Source organism: Acomys minous (genome assembly GCF_964271855.1).
Source record: "Acomys minous genome assembly, chromosome: 2".
NCBI lineage: Eukaryota > Metazoa > Chordata > Mammalia > Rodentia > Muridae > Acomys > Acomys minous.
In genome coordinates, this window is record NC_140484.1 from 36,106,246 (window position 1) to 36,131,853 (window position 25,608).

General features: G+C 40.7%; 1 protein-coding gene across 1 annotated transcript in view; it reads right to left on the reverse strand.

Annotated features, from left to right (window-relative positions):
- PTAR1 (protein prenyltransferase alpha subunit repeat containing 1) overlaps positions 1-25,608 on the reverse strand; it is a 45,227-nt gene that overhangs the window by 16,955 nt on the left and 2,664 nt on the right. Inside the window, exons 2-5 of the mRNA XM_084800432.1 lie at positions 19,783-19,952; positions 9,195-9,261; positions 7,079-7,183; positions 4,494-4,707 (exon numbers count right to left, since the gene is read on the reverse strand). Coding sequence (XP_084656558.1) covers positions 4,494-4,707; positions 7,079-7,183; positions 9,195-9,261; positions 19,783-19,952 — 556 coding nt within the window. The remainder of the gene's footprint in view (positions 1-4,493; positions 4,708-7,078; positions 7,184-9,194; positions 9,262-19,782; positions 19,953-25,608) is intronic.

Sequence of the window (25,608 nt, forward strand, 5' to 3'; positions counted from 1 at the left end):
AATGAAGAATAGACTGTCCACTAGTACAGTTTTGTGGCATTGCTTTGACTCATGCTTGATTAGAAGTGCAAAGAGTTTTACCACACACACAAAAAAGTCAACCCAAGTTTTACTAGTTATCACAAACCAAGCAGAGATTGTTTTCTCTATGTAGCATGCCATATTCACTGTTAATAGAGTCTACACATAGTTATATGTACTAAGATTTATTTCTAGAGTTTATAAGTTTTTATCATTAACTAGTCTATTTTGAAAAAGTTCTACTTTCAATTACTCAGTGGAGCTAAATATCTAATGGCACAGTGCCTGTTTAATTTCTTAGCTGTTTTGTAAACTTTTCTTCTCTAATCAACTTCAAGTTTTGAAACTGGTAGGCAAATCTATACTTTTGTGTATTCAGAACTGTGTAGTCATTATAGCTGATTTCAAATGTTTTTACACATACACACTTAACAAAAAAAGTCCTCCATTACCATGGAGACTTACCTCCCATCCCCCGACTAGTTTCAGGTACTCAATAAACATTGACCATCTGAACTTACCAGATAAATGGATCATACGATATGGTTTTGAATCTGGTTACTTTTAATCATGTTTTCAGATTATTTACATCACAATGTTCCATATGCATTCCTTTATTATGGTCAACAGTTCATTTTACTGAAATGTCACCTTCGGTATTCCTTTTCTCGTACAGTACACATTTGCACTGTATTAGTTTGGGACTATGGACATTCTCACTCACACAGGATTCAGTATGGACATGCCTCCAGTTCTCCAGAACAGAGCATCAATAACCATCCTTTTTCTTCCAAGAATACACTCTACTGAATTTAACTCTTTTAGGTCTCTCCCATATACAGTCAATCTACATTTCTCTCTCTCTTTAAAGAGAATGTTAAGCTATTTCTATAGGGATGGCACCAGATTACTTCCTGCCAGCCATGTTAAGGGCCCCTTCTCTGAATCCTCAGTGACACTTGCTACTGCCCGCCATTACTGTTGCCCCTACTGTTGCCACTCCAACTGGAATGAAATAGTGTCTCAGTCACTGTGGTTATGATTTGCACTTCTCTCCTTTGTTAATGATGCCAAATGTTTTTATTGAATGTTTGTACATTTCTATTTTTTCAAATGACATGATAACCAATCACTAATTAGCTAGTCACAATAAATTTTGCTCATCTTTATCATCTGCTCACCCTTAAAATAATCTTTAAATTTTACAAAATCACATGTTTATTTAAGCATAAAAACATAAAATAGAATGCCATGTTGTCTCTAACCCTTCTTCATGACTAAAACACTATTATGTCTACTACTAAAAACAAGCATATAAAAACCCTAACCATAACAACACTATACGTACACATAAACATGTGCTAAGCATTTACAATACCCCAGCCACTGCCCAACCACTCAAAAGTATCTTTTGTTTCATTAAATACCAATGTCCTAAAACTGTGTAAAGTCTATACTATATTTAGCTTTATTTCAATAACCTACCATAAACATTTTGCTTCAAAACATCTAATAAAGTATATCTTTAGTAGACTAAAACACTCCAGTTTATGGTGGACTAGAAATGTTTATGAATGCCTCACTTCAGAGGGCAAGCCTTTCTAATTTTTCACAATTATTAATGCTACTTTAATATATCAAGCCTTTGTATTTAATAGCCAGCATTTATTGAGCACTAAGGAGGAACACTGGCAATCACTGTCCCACAGGACAGCTGTTGAGGAATTACCAGAGACTCTTTTCACAGGCAGGAAAACGAGGATTACAGAGGCTGGGGAGCTTCCTTGAGGCCACACAGCAAATTAGTAGAACAACTAGAATGCAAACTAAGTCTATATGACCACAGACTGGCACCCTTAATTATTATACCACGCATACTGTCTCTGCCGTTGATTCTTTAAGTCAGATGAATTCCATGAGACGAGAACGCTATGGCTGTGCCTACTTTAAAATCGAAATGTGATCCTGTTACCTTTTATTAAGGCAGCAACAACTTTTACAGAGCTCAGTGCCGCCCTCTTACCAGTGCTGGACACAGAGCTCTCCAAGACACTCTTTTCAACTTTCTATGCTTGAGAGAATGCTAGCGCCTTTCTATGCACTTCACTTTTTAAATGTCTTTTTTTATTTTTATTTTTTCAGTACTAGTGCTTGGATCTAATGCTGCATCATTTTCTATGTCTTCTCTAATCTACTCACTTCTATTTTGAGATGAGAATTCACTAAGTTGCCCATCCACATCCTCTCTGAACTCGCTATGTAGCCCAGGTCGCATTCCACTCCAAGTCCTCCCCGGCCTAAGCATCTGAGTAGCTGCGATTACCAGTGTGCACCTCTAACACCGAGACTGACATACACTTCTAAGCTGCTCTAGATGACTGGTTCTTTTGTTAACTACTTCCTCTCAGAGACAAAGCACAGAGCAGAGCATGTTCCAGCTGGGCTCAAAGGCTTCTTAACAACAGAAAGAGGCTTAAAAAACATTCAGTACATTTAACTGAAACAAAACAAACAAACAAACAAACAAACAAACAAACCAAAACCACAAAATAGCAAGAAATGCTAGCGGAGTGGTGTACAGCATGTCCTCCTGAAGGCAGTTCAAGGAAGGGGTGACAAGATCTTAGCTCAGAAGTAGATCCTAGGAGATGAGTCAAAACCTCATCAATAAACTCTATATTTAAAGATAAGATGGTCTCAAATAACCAAGAATGTCATATTGGCCCATTGCCTCTGATGTTGTGAAGGGGCCAAGTCTAGCAAGGAAGTTTCTAGTAACATTTCATCTCACTGGCCTTTCGGTACCAACTCTCTCCCAAGGGCGGCCCTTCCTACCATGCTATAGTGAGGAGCTGCAGGACTCCATATCCCTAACAGTACCCCACATGACCTGCCCATCTCTACACTCAGCAGCTGTTTCTAATGAACCATTTCCGGTGCTTCCAACTGGACTCAGAGCTCCCCAGGCCCTCCAAGGGTTGTGCTACTTCCTGTTAGTTGGCTCTCTCAACTAGAGTTGCAGCTGGAGACAGCAAGATCTTCACTGTTAGCCTGGTGCCCAGCACAGCAGCTAGGAAAGATAGCCCTGAAATATTTCCCATGAATATGCTGCCCTAAGCCAACTAAGCATGCTAGCATCCTAACCGTTTTATTAGCAGGAAATCAGGGAAAGACACCTCTGTGGAAGAAACCCAGTGCTCAGCAGTCCTCAGACTAACTTCAGGATAGACAGTAGAGTTCTTCATTTAAAAATAAAATCTCAGGGGCTGAAGAGATGCTGGCTCAGCAGTTAAGACTACTGACTGCTCTTCCTGAGGTCATGAGTTCAATTCCCAGCAACCACATGGTGGCTCACAACCATTTGTGATGTGATCTGATGCCCTCTTCTGGCCTGTATGTGTACATGCAGGCAAAGCACAGTATACATAAATAAATAATTTTTTAAAAACTAAATAAAATCTCAAAGGATGATTTTCCACGTGGGGGCCAGAGCATCTAGCTGCTCCTGAAACTCACAGACAGGAACAGAAACAGGAAAATCTACTCTTCTCTGACTGTTGACTTAAATTCCCTTGTAAGTGACAATGAAAGACCCCCCAACTAGGAAACAAGGAGGAACAGGAACTGGGAACGAAGAGAGGATAGGCTGGTGAACCACAAGTACAGGGAGGCTCTCTGTGAATTTCCATCATTACTTAGGGCAGGCTGACCTTCACTTTCACCTTTTAATTTCCCCAACCCTGGGAAGCTTTTAGAAAGGCACCATATCTTGTTATGAAATTCTAACACCATAAACAACAAAGGGAAAATGGAGATGATTTATAACAGAAAAGGGAACACAGGGGCTATCAGGCTCTCATCCTGACTGCCGAGTGCTAACTGTTGCAAGTGGTCCAACTGTGGCTAAGTCATAGCCTCCAAATACCCTGCAAGCCTCCATCTCCCCATTTCTAAAGGGGGAAAAAAGGCTGTGAGAGCCATACAGAACTTCTGGGCGGGGGGGGGGGGAAGCTTATGTGTAGATGTCACGGCCCTGATACATCACAGGCCTATGGAGGGTCTTGGGAATCCCAAGGTGATTTACAGGCTCTTTTCTGAGTCTGTTCTCACTCTCTCCTTTCTTTCTGAGAGCGAAGGATACAAAGAATGCCTGTTAATTTGGCTCATTGACATGTGTCCAGAGAAATCCATGAACTAATTTCAATTCTAGGTAGTTTAATAATCTTAATGAGCTGTGCTGACTCTTCTCATTTGGTTCCAGATGCCCTTGGCCTAACACTGTATTTCCCCTACCAGTGCGCCAAGCTGTGCCAGCTGAGAACGCAAACCCTTCAGTAACTATGAGGATTTCTCTGGAAACCACAATTGCCTTGCTCCTCCGGGGCTGCTGGAACATTATTTCAGGGATAAATTACCACAGAGATTTAAAGGGTGGATGGGCTGCATTGGCCATGGAGAAAGAATAGTCCTACCTTGAGATCCAGCTTGGCCACGTTCTGTAAGACCCAGATGCGATGAGACCAGGCATTATAGTTGCTGGGATACCTCCCTGCTGCCTCACCACAGACTTCCATCTCTTCCTGTATTAGCCGCTGTGTCATCTCTGCAGGAACTGTTCCTAAGCTTCCTTTGGCCGCAGAGGAAGGCAGGGAAGTTTCCTGACATAGCTGCTGCAGCACCCAGCGCCTGTTAACACAACAGGAGGGGCAAACACAAGTGAGAGAGGGAAACAATCTGTCTGCCTTGCTCTTAGTTTCCATGTGCAGATAATACAAAACAGTAATTATCTATAAGCTCAGACATGGGGATGTCAGGGGGCTGCTGCCACTGTGTGTTGGGAACCTATTCCACCTAGCAATACGAGCCAGAAGGAGTATATGAGACTCACAAAAAGGAAAGGAAAACTTTTCTAAAACTGTCAAAATCTGTCAAAAAGAGAAGGCTGTTAGTTCCAGGATGACAACTTCCAAATTCTACTTGGCCAGGAAACACAGAGGGGGCCAGTCCACATGCTTGTGTGCGGTGGGCTGGCCGTGGGGTATCAGTCAGTGGCTGTGGACGAGGAGAGGAGGCAGCAGACCCACATCTTCAGTTTCATGTGCATGCCTCACTTGCATGCTCCATTTTGATAGCTTTCATTCAGCATAATTTCTATATTACAGCATGAAATGTGGGAAAACCAAAATACATTGAAGCACCAAGGCTTAACATGTCTTTAATCACAGATTTTCCTTTTGTCTATGTATAATTTGCATCAGCACACATTTCAGTCAAAAGCCCACAGAAAAGGTTTCTAACCAGTTCATATTTTTATGGATGCATACTTTCAGACTAAAAAAGTTCCAACCCACAGGCACAGAAAAAAACGAATAAGAAGATTCATCCCACTGTTAAACAATAAAGTCTCACAATGAAGCACTGTCCTGTTTTTAAATTACGGACCCCAACCACTGACACTAGCACATGGCTCTCTGGGCATATCATGACAATTTCTAGAAAGGAAGAAAATACAACTAACTGGTTTGGTAAGAGCAAGGTTACAGCCGTGGCTCCTCAAACCTAAGATCCCAACAGCATTCATGACTGAGACATGCTAGGAAGATCCCAATGCTGCCCATGACTGAGACATGCTAGGAGGATCCCAATGCTGCCCGTGACTGAGACATGCTAGGAGGATCCCAATGCTGCCCGTGACTGAGACATGCTAGGAAGATCCCAACAGCATTCATGACTGAGACATGCTAGGAAGATCCCAATGCTGCCCGTGACTCAGACATGCTAGGAAGATCCCAATGCTGCCCGTGACTGAGACATGCTAGGAAGATCCCAATGCTGCCCGTGACTGAGACATGCTAGGAAGATCCAATGCTGCCCGTGACTCAGACATGCTAGGAAGATCCCAATGCTGCCCGTGACTGAGACATGCTAGGAAGATCCCAATGCTGCCCGTGACTGAGACATGCTAGGAAGATCCCAATGCTGCCTATGACTGAGACATGCTAGGAAGATCCCAACAGCATTCATGACTGCGACATGCTAGGAGGATCCCAATGCTGCCCGTGACTCAGACATGCTAGGAAGATCCCAATGCTGCCCGTGACTGAGATATGCTAGGAAGATCCCAATGCTGCCCGTGACTGAGACATGCTAGGAAGATCCCAATGCTGCCCGTGACTCAGACATGCTAGGAAGATCCCAATGCTGCCTGTGACTCAGACATGCTAGGAAGATCCCAATGCTGCCCGTGACTCAGACATGCTAGGAAGATCCCAATGCTGCCCGTGACTGACACATGCTAGGAAGATCCCAATGCTGCCCGTGACTGAGACATGCTAGGAAGATCCCAATGCTGCCCGTGACTGAGACATGCTAGGAAGATCCCAATGCTGCCCGTGACTGAGACATGCTAGAGGTATAAGGAGGGCAAACTCCTGAGAGGAAATTCTCCTCTGAGGACACCAACCAGCAAGCTACTCCACCACATTTTAGCCCAATGAGACCCCCAGAGAAGCATGTTTTACAACAGCAGAGTTTTCAGGGTCCTTACTTGTATTCTGGCTGTCTCAGACTCCCACCCTAAAACTGTTCCTTGCATTTATGGGTTTAATAGCTTTTTGCTTAGTCCAAACAGCAATCACCTCAGTTACCCTTAGCTTCCTTTAAAATTGAGTTTAATCATCACAACCACCAGACAGACCACCATATTTACCAGGAACTCAAAGTCTGTGCATTATAGTAAAATATCTAAACTCAGTCTCCAAAACTGGCACAAATGGGTGAAAGCAGCCAGCATTATTGAACAATTACTATATGCCAGACACTACAGTGGTGTTTGTCCACCCGATCTCAGGAGCACTGAACTGCAAATACTGAGACAAATATTATAGCTGATGTTTTATGAATGTAAAAACTCAGACTTGGAAGAACTTGCTACCATGGACACTCAGGGAGCAAGTTATAGTTCTTAGAATCAAATTTGACTTTAGAATTTACATTCTGAACAAACATAAGCTGTAATTTGGAATACTGAACAGGAATACAGCACTGTGAACCACACCTGTGAATCCATGTCTCTGGACTCTTAGGAAACTTAGTTAAGGCCAATTTTCCCAGATGTAGGTCCTTAATTGGACTTAAAGTGCCAGAGAGGATGAGCTCTTTCCTGTAACACAAAGAAAAAAGCGTTACTTTTCTACCCAAGCATTCTTTATTGCTTTTAATAAAATCTCATGGTGACTCACCAAGAATTACTAAAGAATGGACAACAAAAAGTGAGGCCGAGGAATCAATAATCTAATAAATATGCAAGTCCCCAGGTCTTATCCTAAAGACACTAAACCAGAAATTGTATGAACCATATTAAAGTCTAAAGACTATTGCTTCAGAGTTTATTATCATATTGGTTAGTTTTTTTGTCATCTTGCGAAAGCTAGGATCATTTGGGAAGAGAGATCTCAACTGAGAAGAATGCCAGCATAAGACTGTCCTATGGGCAAGTCTTTGGGGCATTTGTCTTGATTAATGATTGATGTAGGAAGACCCAGCCTACTGTGGGCTGCGCTGCGCTTGGTCCTGAGTTACATAAGAAAGTGGGCTGAGCATGGGAAGCAGAGTTCTCCCACTTCCTCTGCTTCAGTTCCTGCCTCCAGGTTCCTTCCTGAAGCTTTTGCCCTGACTTCCCTCAGTGACAGACTGTGTGTGACCTGAGACCTCTAACCTGAAATAAATCCTTTCCTCCCGGAGCTGAGTGGACTCATGGGGTTTTATCACAGCAACAACGACCTAACCAACACAATAGTCAAGCACGGTTTGAACATTTTAAATGGAAGATTTTCAGAAATAAGTTTTAAATAACAGGTGGCCCTGAACATCTGATGAAATCTCGTGCTGCACAACTCAGAATGCAAATTCATTGCCCAGTATGTTCTATGAATACAGCCAGCAATCAACTCAGTAGATTTGATAGCACAGGGGCCTCAGAACACATCTTCTCAGGATAAAAAGAGACTACACTGTCTGTATTTTTCTACTAAAATCATTGTAGCTTTTGCGTCCACAGTTCTCTCAGCTGGTCCTATGCCCCTTTAACAGCTCCCACTGTGTTTTACTTTATTTTTAATAGTGCTTTCTTTACATTCTGGCTCTAAGATGCCCCAGGCCCATTTTGCAATACTTCCTGCCTTGGTCTTTGAAGAAGTCATTTCTCTAGTAGACCCAGTTCCCTTTTACTAGAAACCTGAGTGCTGGGTTCAACCAGTTCTGATGGACTAAAAACAGCTTCACATAATTCAAGTAAATATCCTGATTTTACAAATGTGAAAACTGAAGTGTGGAGGGGCTTAGCAACTCGCTCCAATTGGCAGAACCAGCACTACTATTCAAAGACACCTTGAAAAATTCCATGATACATGTTATCTAAAGTCTGAAAAATCAATTATAAATACAGTATTGTAATGTGATCTTGTTTAAAATACACAGGAACTTATAAAATATGATTTAAGTAATCCCCAATGATAAAGGATTATGATTTTTATGGCTTGTTCCTGTGAGAGAACGTAAAAGCATTCAGAACATTCAACAGACTTCAGTTTTACTTATCACTCATGTTCTACCTTTAGTCTAATGAAATACCAGTTGATTTAAGCCCATATACACATTTGGGTCATTTAGCTGTAAAACAAAAGCAAACAAACAAAAAACCTTCAATAAAAATGTTGTTGTTGTTTTTGTTTTTTCTCTAAATTAATCAAATGTGATCCCTTTTCCAACCCCCGAGTGCCAGCCATTTCAAGGGCCAGTCTTGCAGCATCACAGTGATTATGGCTAACTGAAGACCAGGGCAGCTAAACTGCCAAGCAATGCCTTGTGATCCAATTACTCAGTCAAAGTGCCTGTGATCCCCAAACCGGGGAAGAAACACAAGCAGGCACCGGACACTACCTTGTAACTCAGCAGGACAGTCTATTTTAGGGGGAAATGCTTATGGGAAATAGACAGTTACAAGTGCATGCTTTAGAACTGCCACAGAGACGTTATGAAGAGGTTGCATAATAGGTAAACACAAGATGCTACGGACAAATATCTCACTTTTTGAGTAGCTCACAAACTCACAGGGTTATATGTCCCCAGAAATCTGGACAAACTTCATTTTAGCACTGAAGAAAATGTCATACCTCACATTCCATGCGGTGGTGAAGTCTGGGTTGAGAAGCAGCAGCGTGCAGGTGACATCTATCAATTCTAAAATAAAGAGAGCCATATTAAACACAGTCTGCCTGTCAAAGCCTGCTTCCACTTTCTTTTATACCAACCTATACCACGTTATATTAATTTTAATGACAGACACATTTTTGTAAGATGTCAGTGGTGTGGCTGTTATCCTCAAGATTTTCTTCTGTGATTTGTATAGTTATTTTAAAAGTTAACAACTTTATAATATGCCCATAAAGAATAATTCATCGTTGATTCGTTTAGAAGATCTGGCAGTAATCTAATTTGCACTAAGAAACAATTTTGAAACCACCATTCATTTAATTCTACTAATGTCTCAAGCACTAACTATATGGAAGTTTTCAAAGAGAGGAGAGAAAATTACCCATAGCTCAATTTACATTCTGTGGCAAAAAAAAAATCCTTCTACACATTTTACATAGTGATAACAATGATAAAAGTACAGTAATCTGTTTTTTAAAAGACTTTTGGCAAAATAGTATAAACATCGATGTGACTCCTACTGTGTTACAGATTATCCTTTAAATGGACTGTGACTACTTTCTACTGTCAGAGAGTAAGGTGACTACTTATGCCCCAATTCTAACCTATTATAATTGTATTTTAAAATGTCAATGTGATGGCTTCAAAGAAAAACACTCCACTATGTTTTCTCTTTATCTTCGGTCATATGATCAGTTTTCACTATTGTTTACTACATTCAATCTGCTGGTGACATGCCACTCATAGTCACAAGATATTCTCCACGGTCTTACAAAAATGTCCACAGATACAAAGAGACTCCTAAGCCTGCTTTTTAAAAGAACTAAATTGGCCAATTCTGGACATTTTGTTGTTAACTAAAATTGAAGATCACTTTAGAATCGCATTATCAATCTAAAGACATAATGCTAAAGTAGGGAACAGCACCAGTTGTACTAAGTGCCACGTGTAAATAACAGAAGTCTCTGGTCCACGTGATGTGGCACTGCCGGGAGCAGCACAATCTACGTTTTGCTTTACTCAAATTAGTTCACTGCATTCTTAGTCATGATCCAAGCCTTTTTGTTCAACTTTACAGATGGAAAACGAAACTGAGAGCTCCCAAAGATTATTTTATTTTATGTATATGAATACTTTGTCTATATTATGCCTGTGCCCCTCTTGTGTGCCTAGTGCCAGCAGAGGCCAGAAGAGGGCATCGGATGCCCTGGAACTGGAGTTACAGACAGTTGTGAGCCACTACGTGGGTGCAGGAAACCGAAATGGGTCTTACGTTAGAGCATCCAGTGCTCTTAACTACTAAGGCAAGTCTCCAGCTCTGAGAGCTAGAGTTTTAATCAATTAGTTTGTAACAAAGTTAACTCTGAGACTTTTGGAATATTGCTAATACTAAAATTGAAATGCTTGTCTTTAAAAAGATAAATGAGATGTTTTTAGTGCTTCATACGAGATAAACTTCAAACATAAGAGCACACACACGTAAGTACCTCATGGAATCACTGAAAAAGTGATCCAGTTCACTATTAATTATTCTGTTCTCACATAATCTTACTGAAAAGATTACCAACTGTTCAGCAAATATGATTCTACTACTACTGATCACGCTGAACACTCAAAGGTTGAGAAGCTGGAACTTGTGACCCACATTTCCCCGCTCCACGTTCCTACACACAAGTATGCTGGGCGCATAAAGACCAATCTAATTCATCTCCTTTTCCTTTCATTTTTAATAGTTTTTAGCACTAATTTAATGTTTGTCAAGGAAGCTAATATAATGTTCTTTATCAATATTCACTTAATTCCACAAATATTCTAGGTATGAACAATGAGCAAAGGTTAACAGGCCCAGGACTCAAAGAATGGGTATAATTCTAGTAAGACTCAAAGGATGAGTGTAATTCCAATAGAACTCAACCTTACCCTTCATAACGTTATCTTCTTGCTGAAAAAGGCAAACAAAGCACATACATCACATTTGGGGCCTTCCAAAGGGGCTATGACCAATTCTTTAAAAATAACAAAACAAAACAACATTTTTATTGATTCTTTGGGAATTTCACGTCATGCACCCTGATCACACTCATTTCCCGGTCCTTCCATGCCTGTCCCCTGCATCACACTATTGAAGCATGTTCAGAATTCCAAGGGGCGTCTGCCTTGAATTCTGAAAAGGACGATTTTGAGGTTCCACATTTATTAGAGATGGTGACTGTCTAGAAGATGCCTTTGCAGGTTGGGTATGACGGTACTTCAACATATCTATCCATGGAAATATAATGGGTTTTTGGACACTTTGGCATGGAAGGTGTTATAGATATAACTTAGAATCCTGCAGGTCAGATGATTATGGAGAGATCTAATAGGAATTTAGAGGAGGTGCTCACAGAACAGAAGGGAGATGTGGGTCATCCCAGGGATAGATTAAATGGTGCTTTGTTGTCAATGAAACAGTTAATGCAGCTGTTAAAAAGCACTGGAACTTAGAGAGGACTGGTGAAGTAGATCAGCATATACATGATAAGAAAGGAGAAAAATTGTATTGGGGAGGATGTTTTGCATTTCTTTTCACAGAAAAAAAAAAAAAAACAAAAAACAAAGCAATGCAACAACAATAACAAAAACACCTGTGTCTTCCATCCAAACGGCTGGAAATCAGATTTGACAGAGCAGACCTCCTGAAGATCTTGGCTACACACAAGAAGAAACAAATCGGGGCTGGAGAGATGGCTCAGTGGTTAAGAGCACTGGCTGCTCTTCCAGAGATCCTGAGTTCAATTCCCAGCACCCACATGGTGGCTCACAACCACATGTATTATGATGAGATGGCTCTTCTGATGTACATAAAGACAGCATACTCATATAAATAATAAATAAATAAATATATTTTTTAAAAAAGAAGAAACAAATCAAAACCAAAGCAGGTAATGTATATGCTGGTGCCTCTAAGGTGCCTCTAAGACTGGCTGAGGCATAAATGTCTATGCATAACCAATAAATCTTGATGGCTATAAAATCCTTAGGACTTATCATGCCATCCTTTTAAATGGCATAAATAAAAATTGGTATTGCAATTTGGTATACAGTCTAGGCTGGCTTAAAGAAAGACAAGTCTTTTACTTGTTCATACAAAGAGAAGAAAATCATCTTTAATTGATCCATGCACAGAGTATATGCCATGCACATGTTAACTGTAGAATTGAATATTACTAGTAAGAACTTATATGTTTATGGGGGGTGAGGGGGAAGGACTAAACATCAGAAATTATATCAGACCTGACAAGATTCATCCAGAAGAATGCTGAGACACATTTATTTCAGCACCTTGCATAATGCAGCATCACACTGCTCCGGTTGCTGTTTTATCAAAACTTGCTTCCAGGACAACCTCAAAGCAGCTAGCTCAAATCATCCGAAGTAACAGCCCATTCCAAACAGGACTTTATTTAAGACTGTATTTTCTCAGCATTTATAGACTCAGCAGCAAATATTATTGTTAGCTTATTCAACCATTTTCCCCAATTTCCTTTGGGCCCTCCAAAAAGGTATCCTATGCCCCCCCCAAATCAGCAGGAAGCAATATAAGATAGCATTGTCCCATTCCCTTAAGGTAGGGTGCGTAGGTTTTGGTTGTTCTATTGGGTGATGGGTGCTTGTCCTTATATGGGTTGGTTACAAGTTATTAATGGTCTCAATCAGAGACAAAGCAAGGTATAGGAACTTAGACTCAGGGATTTCTCTCTTCCTATCTCTTTTCTCTATCTTTCTTCCTTAGGCAAGAGGAAAAGAGATGAGAAGAAAAAGGGAAATATAGACATATATAGGAATAACATAGGAATAGAAATAAAAGGGTAGATTATTGAATCTGCTCTTCAACAGTAGAACTCATTCTCAAATATTTTTGATACACTGGTATAGAATTTTATATACTGATACAAATTTTAAGTGATACACATATGTATAGATGATTCTACCCTTGTATTGGGTACTGGATCTTTGCAACTCATTTAAAAATACCAGATTTACTCCCAGTCCTTTTAAAAGCTACTATTAAAACTATTTAGGATAGATAAGTAATGCAAGTTAATAGTCAATCAAACTCGTGATCATGTTAGATACTAATCTAGTTTATCACAGAAATGTGTTTCCTAGGTCGAATAGATAGTAAGTAGCTAGAAACAAGCAATGTTTTTTCCTATTCAGGTATAATATAGATAGTGATTATTTGTACAAACTGATCTTCAAAAACCTCTGAGACCTACAGAATATGGCATTTAAGGATGTTTTTATTATTTTATGGACTTTTTGACAATGAGACATGTCAGCTCCTGGCAACACCCCAGCCTACCTCAAAAAATATGACTGGCATCAAAGAACCTCCATTAGGAGATGGCTTCAAATGTGGCAAGCCAGCCACTGGGCAAAGAAATGTCCGAATCCCCCTGCAGACAGAATGCTGACCAAAATGGGCAAACTTAGAGGTGGGCAAGTCGACTGCCAAGCTCTGCCAAGACAGGGTAAGCAAGTCCTTTGCAGTTCCTGCTTCACAAATATGTCTTCCAGATATACTGGGCCAGAGGCTGAAGAAGATGCTCTAGTGCTAAAGAGACATATTGGGATATACTGAGCTCCACATGAAGACCAACAGAGCCAACTAACCAGGGCCCAGAGGGGCTTGTGAAGTCTTAAGCATCAACCAGGGAGCATGCATGGTCTGGACCTAGGTCCTCTACATAGACAGTAGCCGATGGGCAGCTTAGTCTTCATGTGGGTCCTCTAATAAGGCTATGGGGGCTGTCTCTGACATGGACTCTGTTGCCTGCTTTTTGATCACTGCCTTGCGAGGCTACAAAGGACGAGGACGCGCTCAGTCCTGATGCAACTTGATGAGCTGGGGTGGAGAGGGGAGGGGATGGCTCCCCTTTTCTTAGGAATATGAGAGAGGGGGCTGGGGAAGAGACGGGGGACTGGGAAGCAGGGAGGGAGGGGGCTAGGATCAGGATGTAAAGTGAATAAATAAATTAATTTAAAAAATAGCTTAGAGGGTTGGTATCTGCCTAGTTTGTGTTTTAGGCTTATAAAATAAAACAGTCTTTCTGTGTCAATTCTTTTGGGAGCTAACCGGGTTAAGGAAAAACTGTTGCCTTATTAATCCAATTTTACAGCTCACCATGAAAAGAAAATAAAAATTTAAAAAAAAAAAAAAGGAAGGAAGGAAGGAAGAAAGTAAGGATGAAAGAAAGAGTCCAAGTATATGTTATCTATATTCTTTCTGGTGCATGGTCAAGGTCTCAGTGGCCTGCCTTTTTTTTTTTTTTTTTAATTGTTGTTGTTGTTGTTTCAGAGACAGGGTTTCTCTGTGTAGCCTTGCCTGTCCTGAACTCACTTTGTAGACCAGGTTGGCCTTGAACTCATAGAGATCCACCTGCCTCTGCCTTCAATGCTGGGATTGCACTTGCATGCCACCACGTTCAGCAGCCTGCCTTCAATAGATCTGAGTCCTTCCCTCCCATGTCCTGCCAGGAGTCATCAATTGTGGAGAGCTACTCTGGCTTCCATATTATACTTGTTAAAAGTTCTCTTTGATGGCTTCCTGTTTAGGCTGCTTCTTTGGGGGTGAGGGGAAAGAGGGATGGAGTTTGGCATGGGGGCAGCGGCTGTCAAAGAAGCCTTCCATGTCACTCTTTTTTAATAACACAGCAAAAGTGTTATCTTTGCTCCTTACAGTGAGCAGGAGCACAGATCATGGCCTTTCACATGGTTTCTGGTGATAGCACAGTCCACAAATTTGGGCTCTGACTGCAGTAAGACCACAGACCCAGACAAGGCCCTCAGAGGCAGCCTGGACCACAGACATCACCATGGCCTCAGGTGGCAGCCCAGGCCACTCAGATCAGTATGCAACCATCCCCCACCCCCAGAGGCAGCATGGTCTGTGGACATCAACATGGCTTTAGGGGACAGCACAGACCATAGACATCCACATGACCTTCGGTGGTAACACGAGCTATGGACATCAACACAGACTGCAGCTGCAGTAAGGCCTCGGAACCAGACATGGCCCTCAGTGGCAACACAAACTACTCACATCAGCCTGGACGTCAACACACACACTGCTCCATTTTTCTATCTTTCCATCTCTCCATCACATATCTGTTCATGAGAGTGGTGGGGTGGGGCAAACTGGCTGGCTTCCACCACACTAATTCTTACTAGTGTATGCGTGGGGACTATGAATGAGTGCAGACCATGGACGGTAAGGGAAAGCCAAAGTAGTGTGACTTATCCATCATCATCATCATCGCACGGGCACATACACAGGGAAGTAGCTGAAATATAGCTGGAACCAGAAAAACATATACAGACAAACTGATACACTTTATTAAGTGAGCACACTTTCTCTGCTGGACTTCATTTTAGCAACAGTCCTGGTTTTACTACAACCTCTGACAGAGAATGGTTTCTATGCATGTAAAGCTAAATAAATTAAAGATAATGCATTGGTTGATCTCCTTCCACGATACACTCAAGTGTCATATAAAAAGAAGCTTAAGGTAAAGCTGTTTACTACAGTACACAGACCCCGGGTGGTGAACTAAGCTAAGAATTCTTGCTAACCATCTAACCAAGGTCACTTTAGCATTTAACAGGACTGACTAAGAGCCATAATCCTTGTTCTCAGTGACCCACAATCGAGCAGGGAAATGTTTAAACAACAATCTACAATACAGTATGGCGAGTGTCCCCCAAATAAAGGATGCCAATAGAGTGGAGAGATCAGCTGCTTCAGGAAGTAGGCAGAAAGGCTTCTGGGATGCGTGTGAAGTCAGCTTGCTAATGCTGGCAACCAAGCTGATGATGACAACACAAAGACAAAATAAGGGAGTAGCACACGAAGTCAGAGAATGAAACAGTGTCGATCAGGACTGGAATACAGATTAGATACTACAAATACAAATACAAGTCAAAAGGCAGCAACACAATAATGCTAAGTAGCAAGCAGTTACTCTTCACAGACTCTGACTGGTATGAAGAAGTTACCGTAAGCCAGAAGCCCTGCCCTGCTAGGAAAATTGTAGGCTACTGTTGCTATGTAGAAACTTAAGCACTCAGGCCAACTGATTTTTCAAGTAAGAACAGAAATTCAAACTTCCATCTTGATTTTAAACACTTATGCAACTAGTTAAGGACAGTTTTTGAAACATAAAAGCCAAAATTAAACTGGTCTGTAAGACAAGTATCAGACTAGGAGCCAAGGACCTGCAATCTCTATTGCCAAATATGGGACAGAGACAACACTGGCAACGAGGCTTTGAAAAGACGACTAAAGGCCTTGAGTACCATCTATGGAATTTTAATACTTCATTGGCTTTGAGAGAATAATGAAATAAGATAGGAGCATAATAATAATAATAATAATAATAATAATAATAATAATAATAATAATAAAAATAAGATGTGAGTATATTAAAACTACTTGCTTCTTAGCTTTTATATAATCATACATGTATATGTAACAATAGTAGTCAGAAAAAGAGGCCATCAAATTTGAGAAAGAGTAAGGGGAAATGGAGAACTTGGAAGGACAGGATGAGGGGAGAAAGGGATGACAGAAGTGATATAATTATATTTTAAAGTTAAAAAAAATTAAGAGAAAAAGATGTTGGAAACTACTATTTGAAGCGATTGGTTAGTGGCATGGACAAAAATTACAAAGGGGCCTGCAATGAGCCATTGGCATTTTCCCAGCTGAGAAATAAAAGTCTAGTGAGGAAAAAAAAACAACAAAAAAGAAATGTAGAAGGTATACTTATAGTATTTTGGACAGAGATCTGCCCATTTGGGACTTTCTTTTTTTTTTTTTTTTTTTTTTGGTATTTCAAGACAGGGTTTCTCTGTGTAGCCTTGGCTGTCCTGGACTCACTTTGTAGACCAGGCTGGCCTCGAACTCAGTGATCCGCCTGCCTCTGCCTCTCGAGTGCTGGGATTAAAAGCGTGCGCCACCTATACCTGGCTCCATTTGGGACTTTTAATACTGCCGTGCAGGCTAATTTTATGTGCGTTTAACACAAGGTAGAGTCATTTGGGAAGAGGAAATCTCACTTGGGAAAACTGTTTCCATAATTTGCCCATGGGAAAGTCTGTGGCAAACTTTGCTAATCAGTAGTAATTGATGTAGGAGGACCCTGCTCACTGTAGGCAGTGCCACCTCTGGGCAGGTGGTCCCGGGATGTAGAAGAAAGCAAGCTGAGGCCTGGAAAGATGGCTCAGTGGTTAAGAGTTGTTTAGAGGCTAAGATGTTTTTAGGTCTAGATAGATGTTTTAAGTTGATAGAGATGAGATATAATGGATATTGACTTATAATCAGAATTTTAGACTCACTAAGATAGGAAAGATGTTTTCTTCAAGGTTACCAAATACAAATAGCCAAAACACTATGAATGTAACATTAATATAAGTCCTGATTGTTTCGTGGTTCTTCTTGTTGTATGTAGTTTATTTCATATGTGTGTAATAATATAAATGTGTATGTGAAAAAAATTAAAAAACAAAACAAAAAAACCCAGCCCTTCTACTGGCTGCTCTTCCAGATGTCCTGAGTTCAATTCCCAGAAACTACATGGTGGCTTACAATCATCTATAATGAGATCTGGTGGCCTCTTCCGGCATGCAGGGACACATGTATACAGAACACTGTATACGTAATAAATAAATAAATCTTAAAACACATGCATACACACACATACACATCCCAAACCAAAAACAAACAAAACATCATCAACCAACAAGAATTTTCAAAGAAATGGAATTTTCCTAAAATTTGAATTTATCTTTCTTTAGCAAGAGTCGGCTATTCTAAATGTATTAATTCATCAGCCTGGCACAATATTTTTGCACTAGCATTTTCAGACATCAAAGCAGAGATTTGCTTCTTTTCCTGGCAATACAGCATATGTATGACCTGAGCAGCCTATGGTATCACACTCAACTATGCTCCCCTCCTACCTAAGCCTTAGACCATCAAAGGTCAGCTCTTATCCAGACCAAGGTAAGATAAGAAGCCGCCTCCGCTGTGCTCCTGATAGTGTCCTATGGGGCGGGCCATCAAGACTGACATCAAGAGAAGAAGACGGCAAAGTCTGCAGTACACACTGACAAGACAAGAAGCTGAAAGGCAAAGAAGGATTCGGATGGCCACAGGACAAAGGTGGGCAAAGCTCAGACACAAGAACAGGCACAGTCTAACGCTCTGAGGCAACTTAGACTGGATCTTCAAAAACTCCTACTACTTCTTCTTCTCTATGAGACAGTTATTCTTCCCCACTGAAGTACAGTGGCTCAGTTACACCAGATAAAGGGTAACTTGGTGGAGTCCTATGGCTCTTTGAACCCTATGTCACGGTAACAGAATACAGAAGGAAGCGCAAAAAAAGCCAAATACCTGTACATTTGTTTGAAGTATATGCCCTAAACACAGGTCATGCCATTAACATCACACCAGGTTTAGGCAGCACTTGCAAATTAGAAACAAGAATCAGAGGACCAATCAAATGGGCCACACAGGAAAAAGTGCTATTAACCTATTTTGACAGTCCTTCAAGGACAGTACTGAGAAAAACTCAGGGATATCAGATGTGATACATCTGCAACCACTTTTCCCCTAAAGAGGCTTCCTGGTACTCAACTTAAAACTTCTTAGATAAAGGAGAGATGTATTATTCATCTTTTATGCCCTCAGTCCTCAGAGCAGCTTCTGGTAAGAGCAGCCCCTGGTAATGTCTACTGAACTGATAATTAATACTGTTTCCAAAACAAGTTCTTACTCCAGGCACCATGGGCACTTCTGCAAATGCTATATGAGGGAAGAGGAAGGGTTTTACAAAAGGAGAAGGGACACGGTCGTAGATGAACACTCCCCAGAAGTGAGACCTGAGGGGAGCCTCCGAGGACATGGAGAATTTGTGCATTCAGAGCCTTGGTTCTAAGGAAACGCTGGAAAAAGAGACCAGTTAGGGATTATCAGTGTTGTAAAGAGTTTCCCCCAGAACCACGGAAGAAGTAAAAGCCAACGTTTCTCTCTCTCTTCTTATTTTTCACTTTCTCATTTCAACATGAGCCAGAAGGCCTGATCTCAACTGGGACCCAAGAGAACAGCACAGTCGCAATCACGGGTGGGGTCATGCTGTGACGAGGAGAGCACCTTGCCTGTCTCCTTTGAACAGCTATGGAAACAAGTTCTCTACCAAAAAATGCTAAGGGATCAGAATTCAGGTGCTTTTATGAACTAGAAAACTCTTTGGTGATGCTCAGATGTCTTCTGTTTTTTGACTGCAGCAGGTGGCTCACTCGTGCCTGAGACATTTCCACTATAGTCACTGTGGTTACAAACAGGAACACTAACCACCAAGTCCAAACTCATTTGACAGAGAGGCGATGCACCTGCTTAGGCAGTGCAGACAGGAGAGCCAACACTGGAGTCCAGGAATGCCACTCCCTCCCCGCCCCCCCAGCTCAGGCTCCTCCCAGGGAAGATGAGCGGCTCACACTCACCGTCTTTGTTTAGCCATTGCTTTCTTGTTCTGTACAAAAGGAGCTTGTTGTGGACGTATGGTAATAAGAACTTGACACACCAGCTCTCCACACCAAGTTTGTTCTCAACCAGGACTATGGGACTCCGGTTATATCTTGCTTCAGGGCATGGGATCAGGCCAATTTCATCTCTAAATATGTAAGGCATAAAAAGAAGTTAGAGACATTATCGACTTTTAATTTTCAAAGCATTCTAGAAACCTCATATATTTAATTCTCCTAGGAATTTAACTAAGCTCATTTACTGGGGTTGTAGCAAACAAATAATGTTTTAAAATGCAGCTTGTAGTCTGTTGATAACAGCTGGAGTACAGGGGAAACAGCCCTTTGCAACCCTACCTGCTGGCAGAAGTGAAGATTCAGCCTACCCTTAGACGGTAATCTGAAAACCCCTTTCGGAATTTCAAAGCATATACTCTGATCTTGCAATCACGCCCTGCCCCAATACAACACTGCAGCAAGGCAGAAACAATCCAATTGTTTAACAGCATACCACCAGTAAAGTAAGTACAGCTCATCAGTATAATATCTGTTAAGTAAAGAAGTAAGTCTACATAACTGGTATGCCTGCCAAGAATATGTGGAGAAAGCAAACTGTACACAATGAAAAAGTCTTTCATGTAATTAAATATATATATATATATGTACATTTGTGTGTGTATATATAATTAAATATAATCTTTCCTTGGAAAGATATGGAGATATTTTTTTGAGAAAGGTAATGAGAAAGAATTTTGTTTTATGGAATTATTTCAATTTTTTAAAGAATGTTGCTGGGTGGTGGTGGTGGTGCACGCCTTTAATTGCACCACTTGGGAGGCAGAGGCAGGAAGATCTCTGTGAGTTGGAGGCTAGCTTGGTCTACAGAGTGAGTTCTAGGACAGAGAAATCCTGTCTCAAAAAATAAAAAGGCAGAAGCTGTACAACTGGAAGATGTTGTCCCCCTTCCCCCACCAAAATAAAGTTTAAAAATAAACAAAAACTTAATCTTCAGGACTTATGCATGACCTGGCCTTTTAAGTCCCTGGGATTTTGCCAAGAAGACAGCAGTCTGATAGATTTTTTTTTAAAGGGACAAACATGTTTAATTACAGATTATAAGAATACTCCTCTTTTGTTAAGTCACCACCACGAGTCAGAAGGAAGCACAGACCTAAAATAAACCCGTCCAGAGAAAACCTTGAGCTGGCTAGTTCAGAAGCTACTTATTTTCTACTGAGCACTTCCTGAGTGACACAGGGATCTGTCAATAAACGAAGATGCTAACGTTTCTTCCAAAGTAGCCAAATTCTCCAGAAGATTTGGGACCTACAAATATGCTCAGCAGATTCAAAGGTCGCTTTGATACACATGCACCACAACAGTACTATCATCGTATGAAAACCCTGCACAGAATATACTGCATATTTAGTTTCTAATAAATCAAAAAGAAGACGATGAAAGGCCAGGCACTGGTGGTGCATGCCTTTAATCCTAGCAGAGGCAGGTGGAGCTCCGTGAGTTTGAAGCCAGCCTGGACTACAGAGAGTTCCAGGACAGCCCCAGCGATTATACAGAGAAACCCTGTCTTGAAAAACGAAGGAGGAGGAGAAGGAGAAGGAAGAGGAGGAAAAGGAGGAGAAGGAGGAGGAAGAGAAGAAGAAGAAGAAGAAGAAGAAGAAGAAGAAGAAGAAGAAGAAGAAGAAGAAGAAGCAGCAGCAAAGTCCCACAGACTTCAAAGAGTTTCTGGCAAGGTAGTCCATATCTACAATAAAAGGGGACCACTGGCTGGCTATCCCTGTAACACAAAAGCAGTTCTGTGAGGAGAAGACTGGGAGAGTTCCTGAAGTCAGAATTCAGTTTTCAAAGAAGCCTCTGCATCTGGATTTGGAGATAAGAACCTGAATCCACCTAGTTCACTGTAAGCACATCCAGCCATGCCTAGCCACTGGGATAATATGTTTCCTGGTATTTGTATTTTGCTATATGAAGTTGAATGTTTTAGAAAATAACCTATTAGTAAAAAAAAATAAATAAATAACTCCTTTTAATTCCATCCCTTGAGAGGCAGAGACAGGAGGATCTCTGTAACTTCAAGGCCTGCCTGGTCTACATATTGCATTCAAGCCAGCCAGGGCTACCCAGTGAGACCCTGTCTCAAACAAAAATGAGTAACCTAAAATTAGCACAACCAAATGAAAAAAAACAACCCTTCAACTTAATTACTCAGGAGATTGTGTCCTCTGAGATCTAATAACTACTTATAACACTTCAAGGAACTCCAGGAGCTAAAAACATAAATGGTATATTAGCAAGAATAAAGGTTCTCAGCTTCCGGATCCACTGTTTGGGAGGAGGTTTTTAAACTTAAATTCACAATGTTAAAAACAAGTTCACTCACTACAGTTGTACTAGATATAAAATAGCTAAGTGCTAATTTGGTACCTAAATTATAGGACAAAGCCATCTGCAGAAATAAAAAACACACTACTGTGGCTGGTTCCCCTCCCAAGAAACTTAAAACACACACACACACACACACACACACACACACACACACACACACACACACACAAAGAGCCTTGTGGATGGCCTGTGCTCAGTAACCACATCTGAATGGAGGGTCATCCTTGCTCTTCAGTGACAGTGACATAGCTTTCAAAGGTCACTCCAGGAGACTGTCACCTCTGTAACACACTGTTCTGAGAACAGCACTGGCCATCTAACGTGCAACTTCAGCCTTGACAGACTTCACTTTCCCCATCTGTAAAGAGGTAAACTGTTTTATATCCCCAGCAAAGGAAAAGGGCTAGAATGTGCTCAGCTTTCCATGTAAAGAGAATATAAAACTAGAAGAAGAAGAAGAAGAAGAAGAAGAAGAAGAAGAAGAAGAAGAAGAAGAAGAAGAAAGCCATCATATGTAAAAAGTGTTGTATAGAGACAGACACTCCTAATAACAGTCCTGACTAGTGAGTCTCCTTTCTACCACTATGGTCAGTGTGATGTGCTAAGTCCTTTACTTCTGGACTGCTCACCTGAAATACGGGAATAATTTCCCTGTTTGCTAGGAAAGCCAAAGGTGAGGGATGTGGCAAACTATGAAATGCTAGGCAAAGATAAGTGTTATCAACTCCTTTAGCAGCCTGAGGTCAGTCAGTGTCAAGTTTCTTGGTTAGGAGGCAATAGAAAGCTGAGGCAAAGAACATTAATCCTTTGGCAAGTTATTCAACCCTAAGAAAATAATGTTTTGTTACTTCCAAAAAAATTACAACATTTTCTTTAGAAACACACGTACATACACACACACACACACACACACACACACACACGGTCTTTAACTTCCAAATAAAAGAATGCTTCAATTTAGGTTTCTGGGTCTATTTCTTTAGCTTGGTGTCTAATTTTTTCAGGCAATTTAGAATTCTAACGCACTTTAAAATGATGAAAGCTCATTCTTGTGACTCCTTTTACTAGATGAGGTTCACTGAGCTTAAGGGGATGACCTGAAGTCAACATTACTCACAGCTAACTTAAGAATCTGGGTCTTTATTTTAAATTAAATTATAATTTCATACTCAAGAAAATGTAGAAAACTCAGGGAAAATACAAAGGAAAAGTGACATTTGGTATGAGTCTTTTTGCTCTCCATTAAGGGATTTTATAGAAAGCTAAACCGCATCGGACATAAAACTTTGGACAAAACTTAGAAATTAACATTTAAGATTTCCTACATAATTGATATTTTTAGTGTTCACAGTGACTATAACCTTCAGACAATTCCCAATTATTCCTCCCAAAAAGGGGATTCCTGACCCTTTCACTACCACAAAATTCCTTTCCCCCATATTTTAAAAGTTTCTAGAAAAATTGAGAGTCCTGTGTTAAACCATTTGCTCAAGTAAATACTCTATGCGTGACTAAAGTCAGGGTTTTCAAAGAAACCCAAGTCTGGGGCAGCAACACGTTTCAATCTTTTCAAACAGATATTACAGGGCTCAATGGTTCGGGGCATTGCTAGTTCGCCCCACAGAGGACATGGAATGGACCAGCATCTTTACATCAGATCACACACAGACAGCACAGAGCATGTGTTTGGGGGGGTCTCACTTTACAGCGGAGAGCCAACGGAGTTTAAGGTTCATATTACATGGACGTCAACTCTGTTCCAATGTGTAGCAGTGTCTCTTGTCTGTATGCTCCAGAAATAATTGTTATCTATGACTTACTTTTCTGCTCATGAAAGCTGTCTCAACTAAGTTCCCCCTCTAGGTGAGATGCATTGCTCCCAATACTAAACAGGAAGTCTATAAAGCGTCACAACAGAACAAAGCACAGGCTAGACTCAGGAAAACATGCAAATATCTTTATTGAATAGTTATTTTTGGAGTAACTATTAGCTGGAACTCCTTCTAGACTGACCAAAAAGGAAACAGTAAAATATCTACAAGAAATGACACTTGTATATAAATAATTAAAACCTGACTGGTAGTGAAGATATTTCAGAGAGCTAATAGGCTTCCTCGTTAATTTTAAAGATTACTGTGTACTACTGAAACTACACTCTGAAACTATTTAGAAAATCAGAAATTTCTGCTTATTGTTTATTGCATGCCACACTCTGTGTTTACTCTATGCAATAATCTACAGTAAAAATCTTACCCCATTTAATAGATAAGAGAGTCTTACCTAAGTATGTTGGGCTAGCAAAACACACACACACACACACACACACACACACACACACACACACAGAGCACATGATCCAAATCCAGAACTCAAATTCTAAACAAAAACTTTAAAAAACCATACTATCATTTAAATGAACAAAACACATGTATAAGACCATTATAGTCTGTGGCTTCATAACTTTCTGCCTGCAGATAGCGTTAAACTGTGTTTCATTATTGCCCCCTTACTTAACAATTTTCCATGGGGCTTTCCTACTGATTAGAAATACCATCATTTGCGTCTCAGTTCAAATGTTAGTTCCCCTGAAAGAACTATCTTTGCCTTGTAATCCAGATAAAGTCTCCTGGTTATCACCACTATATGATGTTTTTCTTCCCCTTCCTGCCTACCTTCACAAGCTACCTGTAGATTGATCTGAAGCTCCATTAAGGATGGGGCTCTTTTCTCAACTGTGCACTCATCTACATGTTCAGCTCCTGGTAGGGTTATCCCCAGACTAGCATTTTCCTGTCGAATGGGAGTGTTCTTTTCCTACACACATGAATACAACAATTAGGCCAAGGACATCTTTAACCCGCTCCTGTGCGATCTTTTCAATCACATCTTGCTGCCTTTGATCAATATACTGCTCCCAGTTTCTTCTGGCACTGTAAGTCCTACCCAGTCTTTGATGTTCACATTAAAAACTGCCTCCCATGGGATCTACCCAGCCTCCCTTCTCTTCCAACAGACAGCACTGCTAACACAATCTTCACTGGGAACTATATTGTAGGCTTAATTTACTGTTGGTTCAGGTCAAGTCTTAGGTCTCCGCTAAACACACACTTGACAACATAGTACTCACTTCTCATCTGATTATTATGCTTAAAATCAAAAGTTCAGTTCTCTTCACATTAAGCACATTCCAAGTTTCCAGTAGCTACGGATGGCTAGTATGGCAGATATACAATTCAATCACACCGGAAATTAGGCTGCAGTGTAAACTGTATTTTGTACTTTTTTTTTTGTTCCACATAGTGAATATGCACTTCAAATCAATATAGATATTCAATAAAAAGAAATGTGCTGGATATGAGAATATTAACATGATGAGCTAATTAGGCTATATAGCAGACAGCT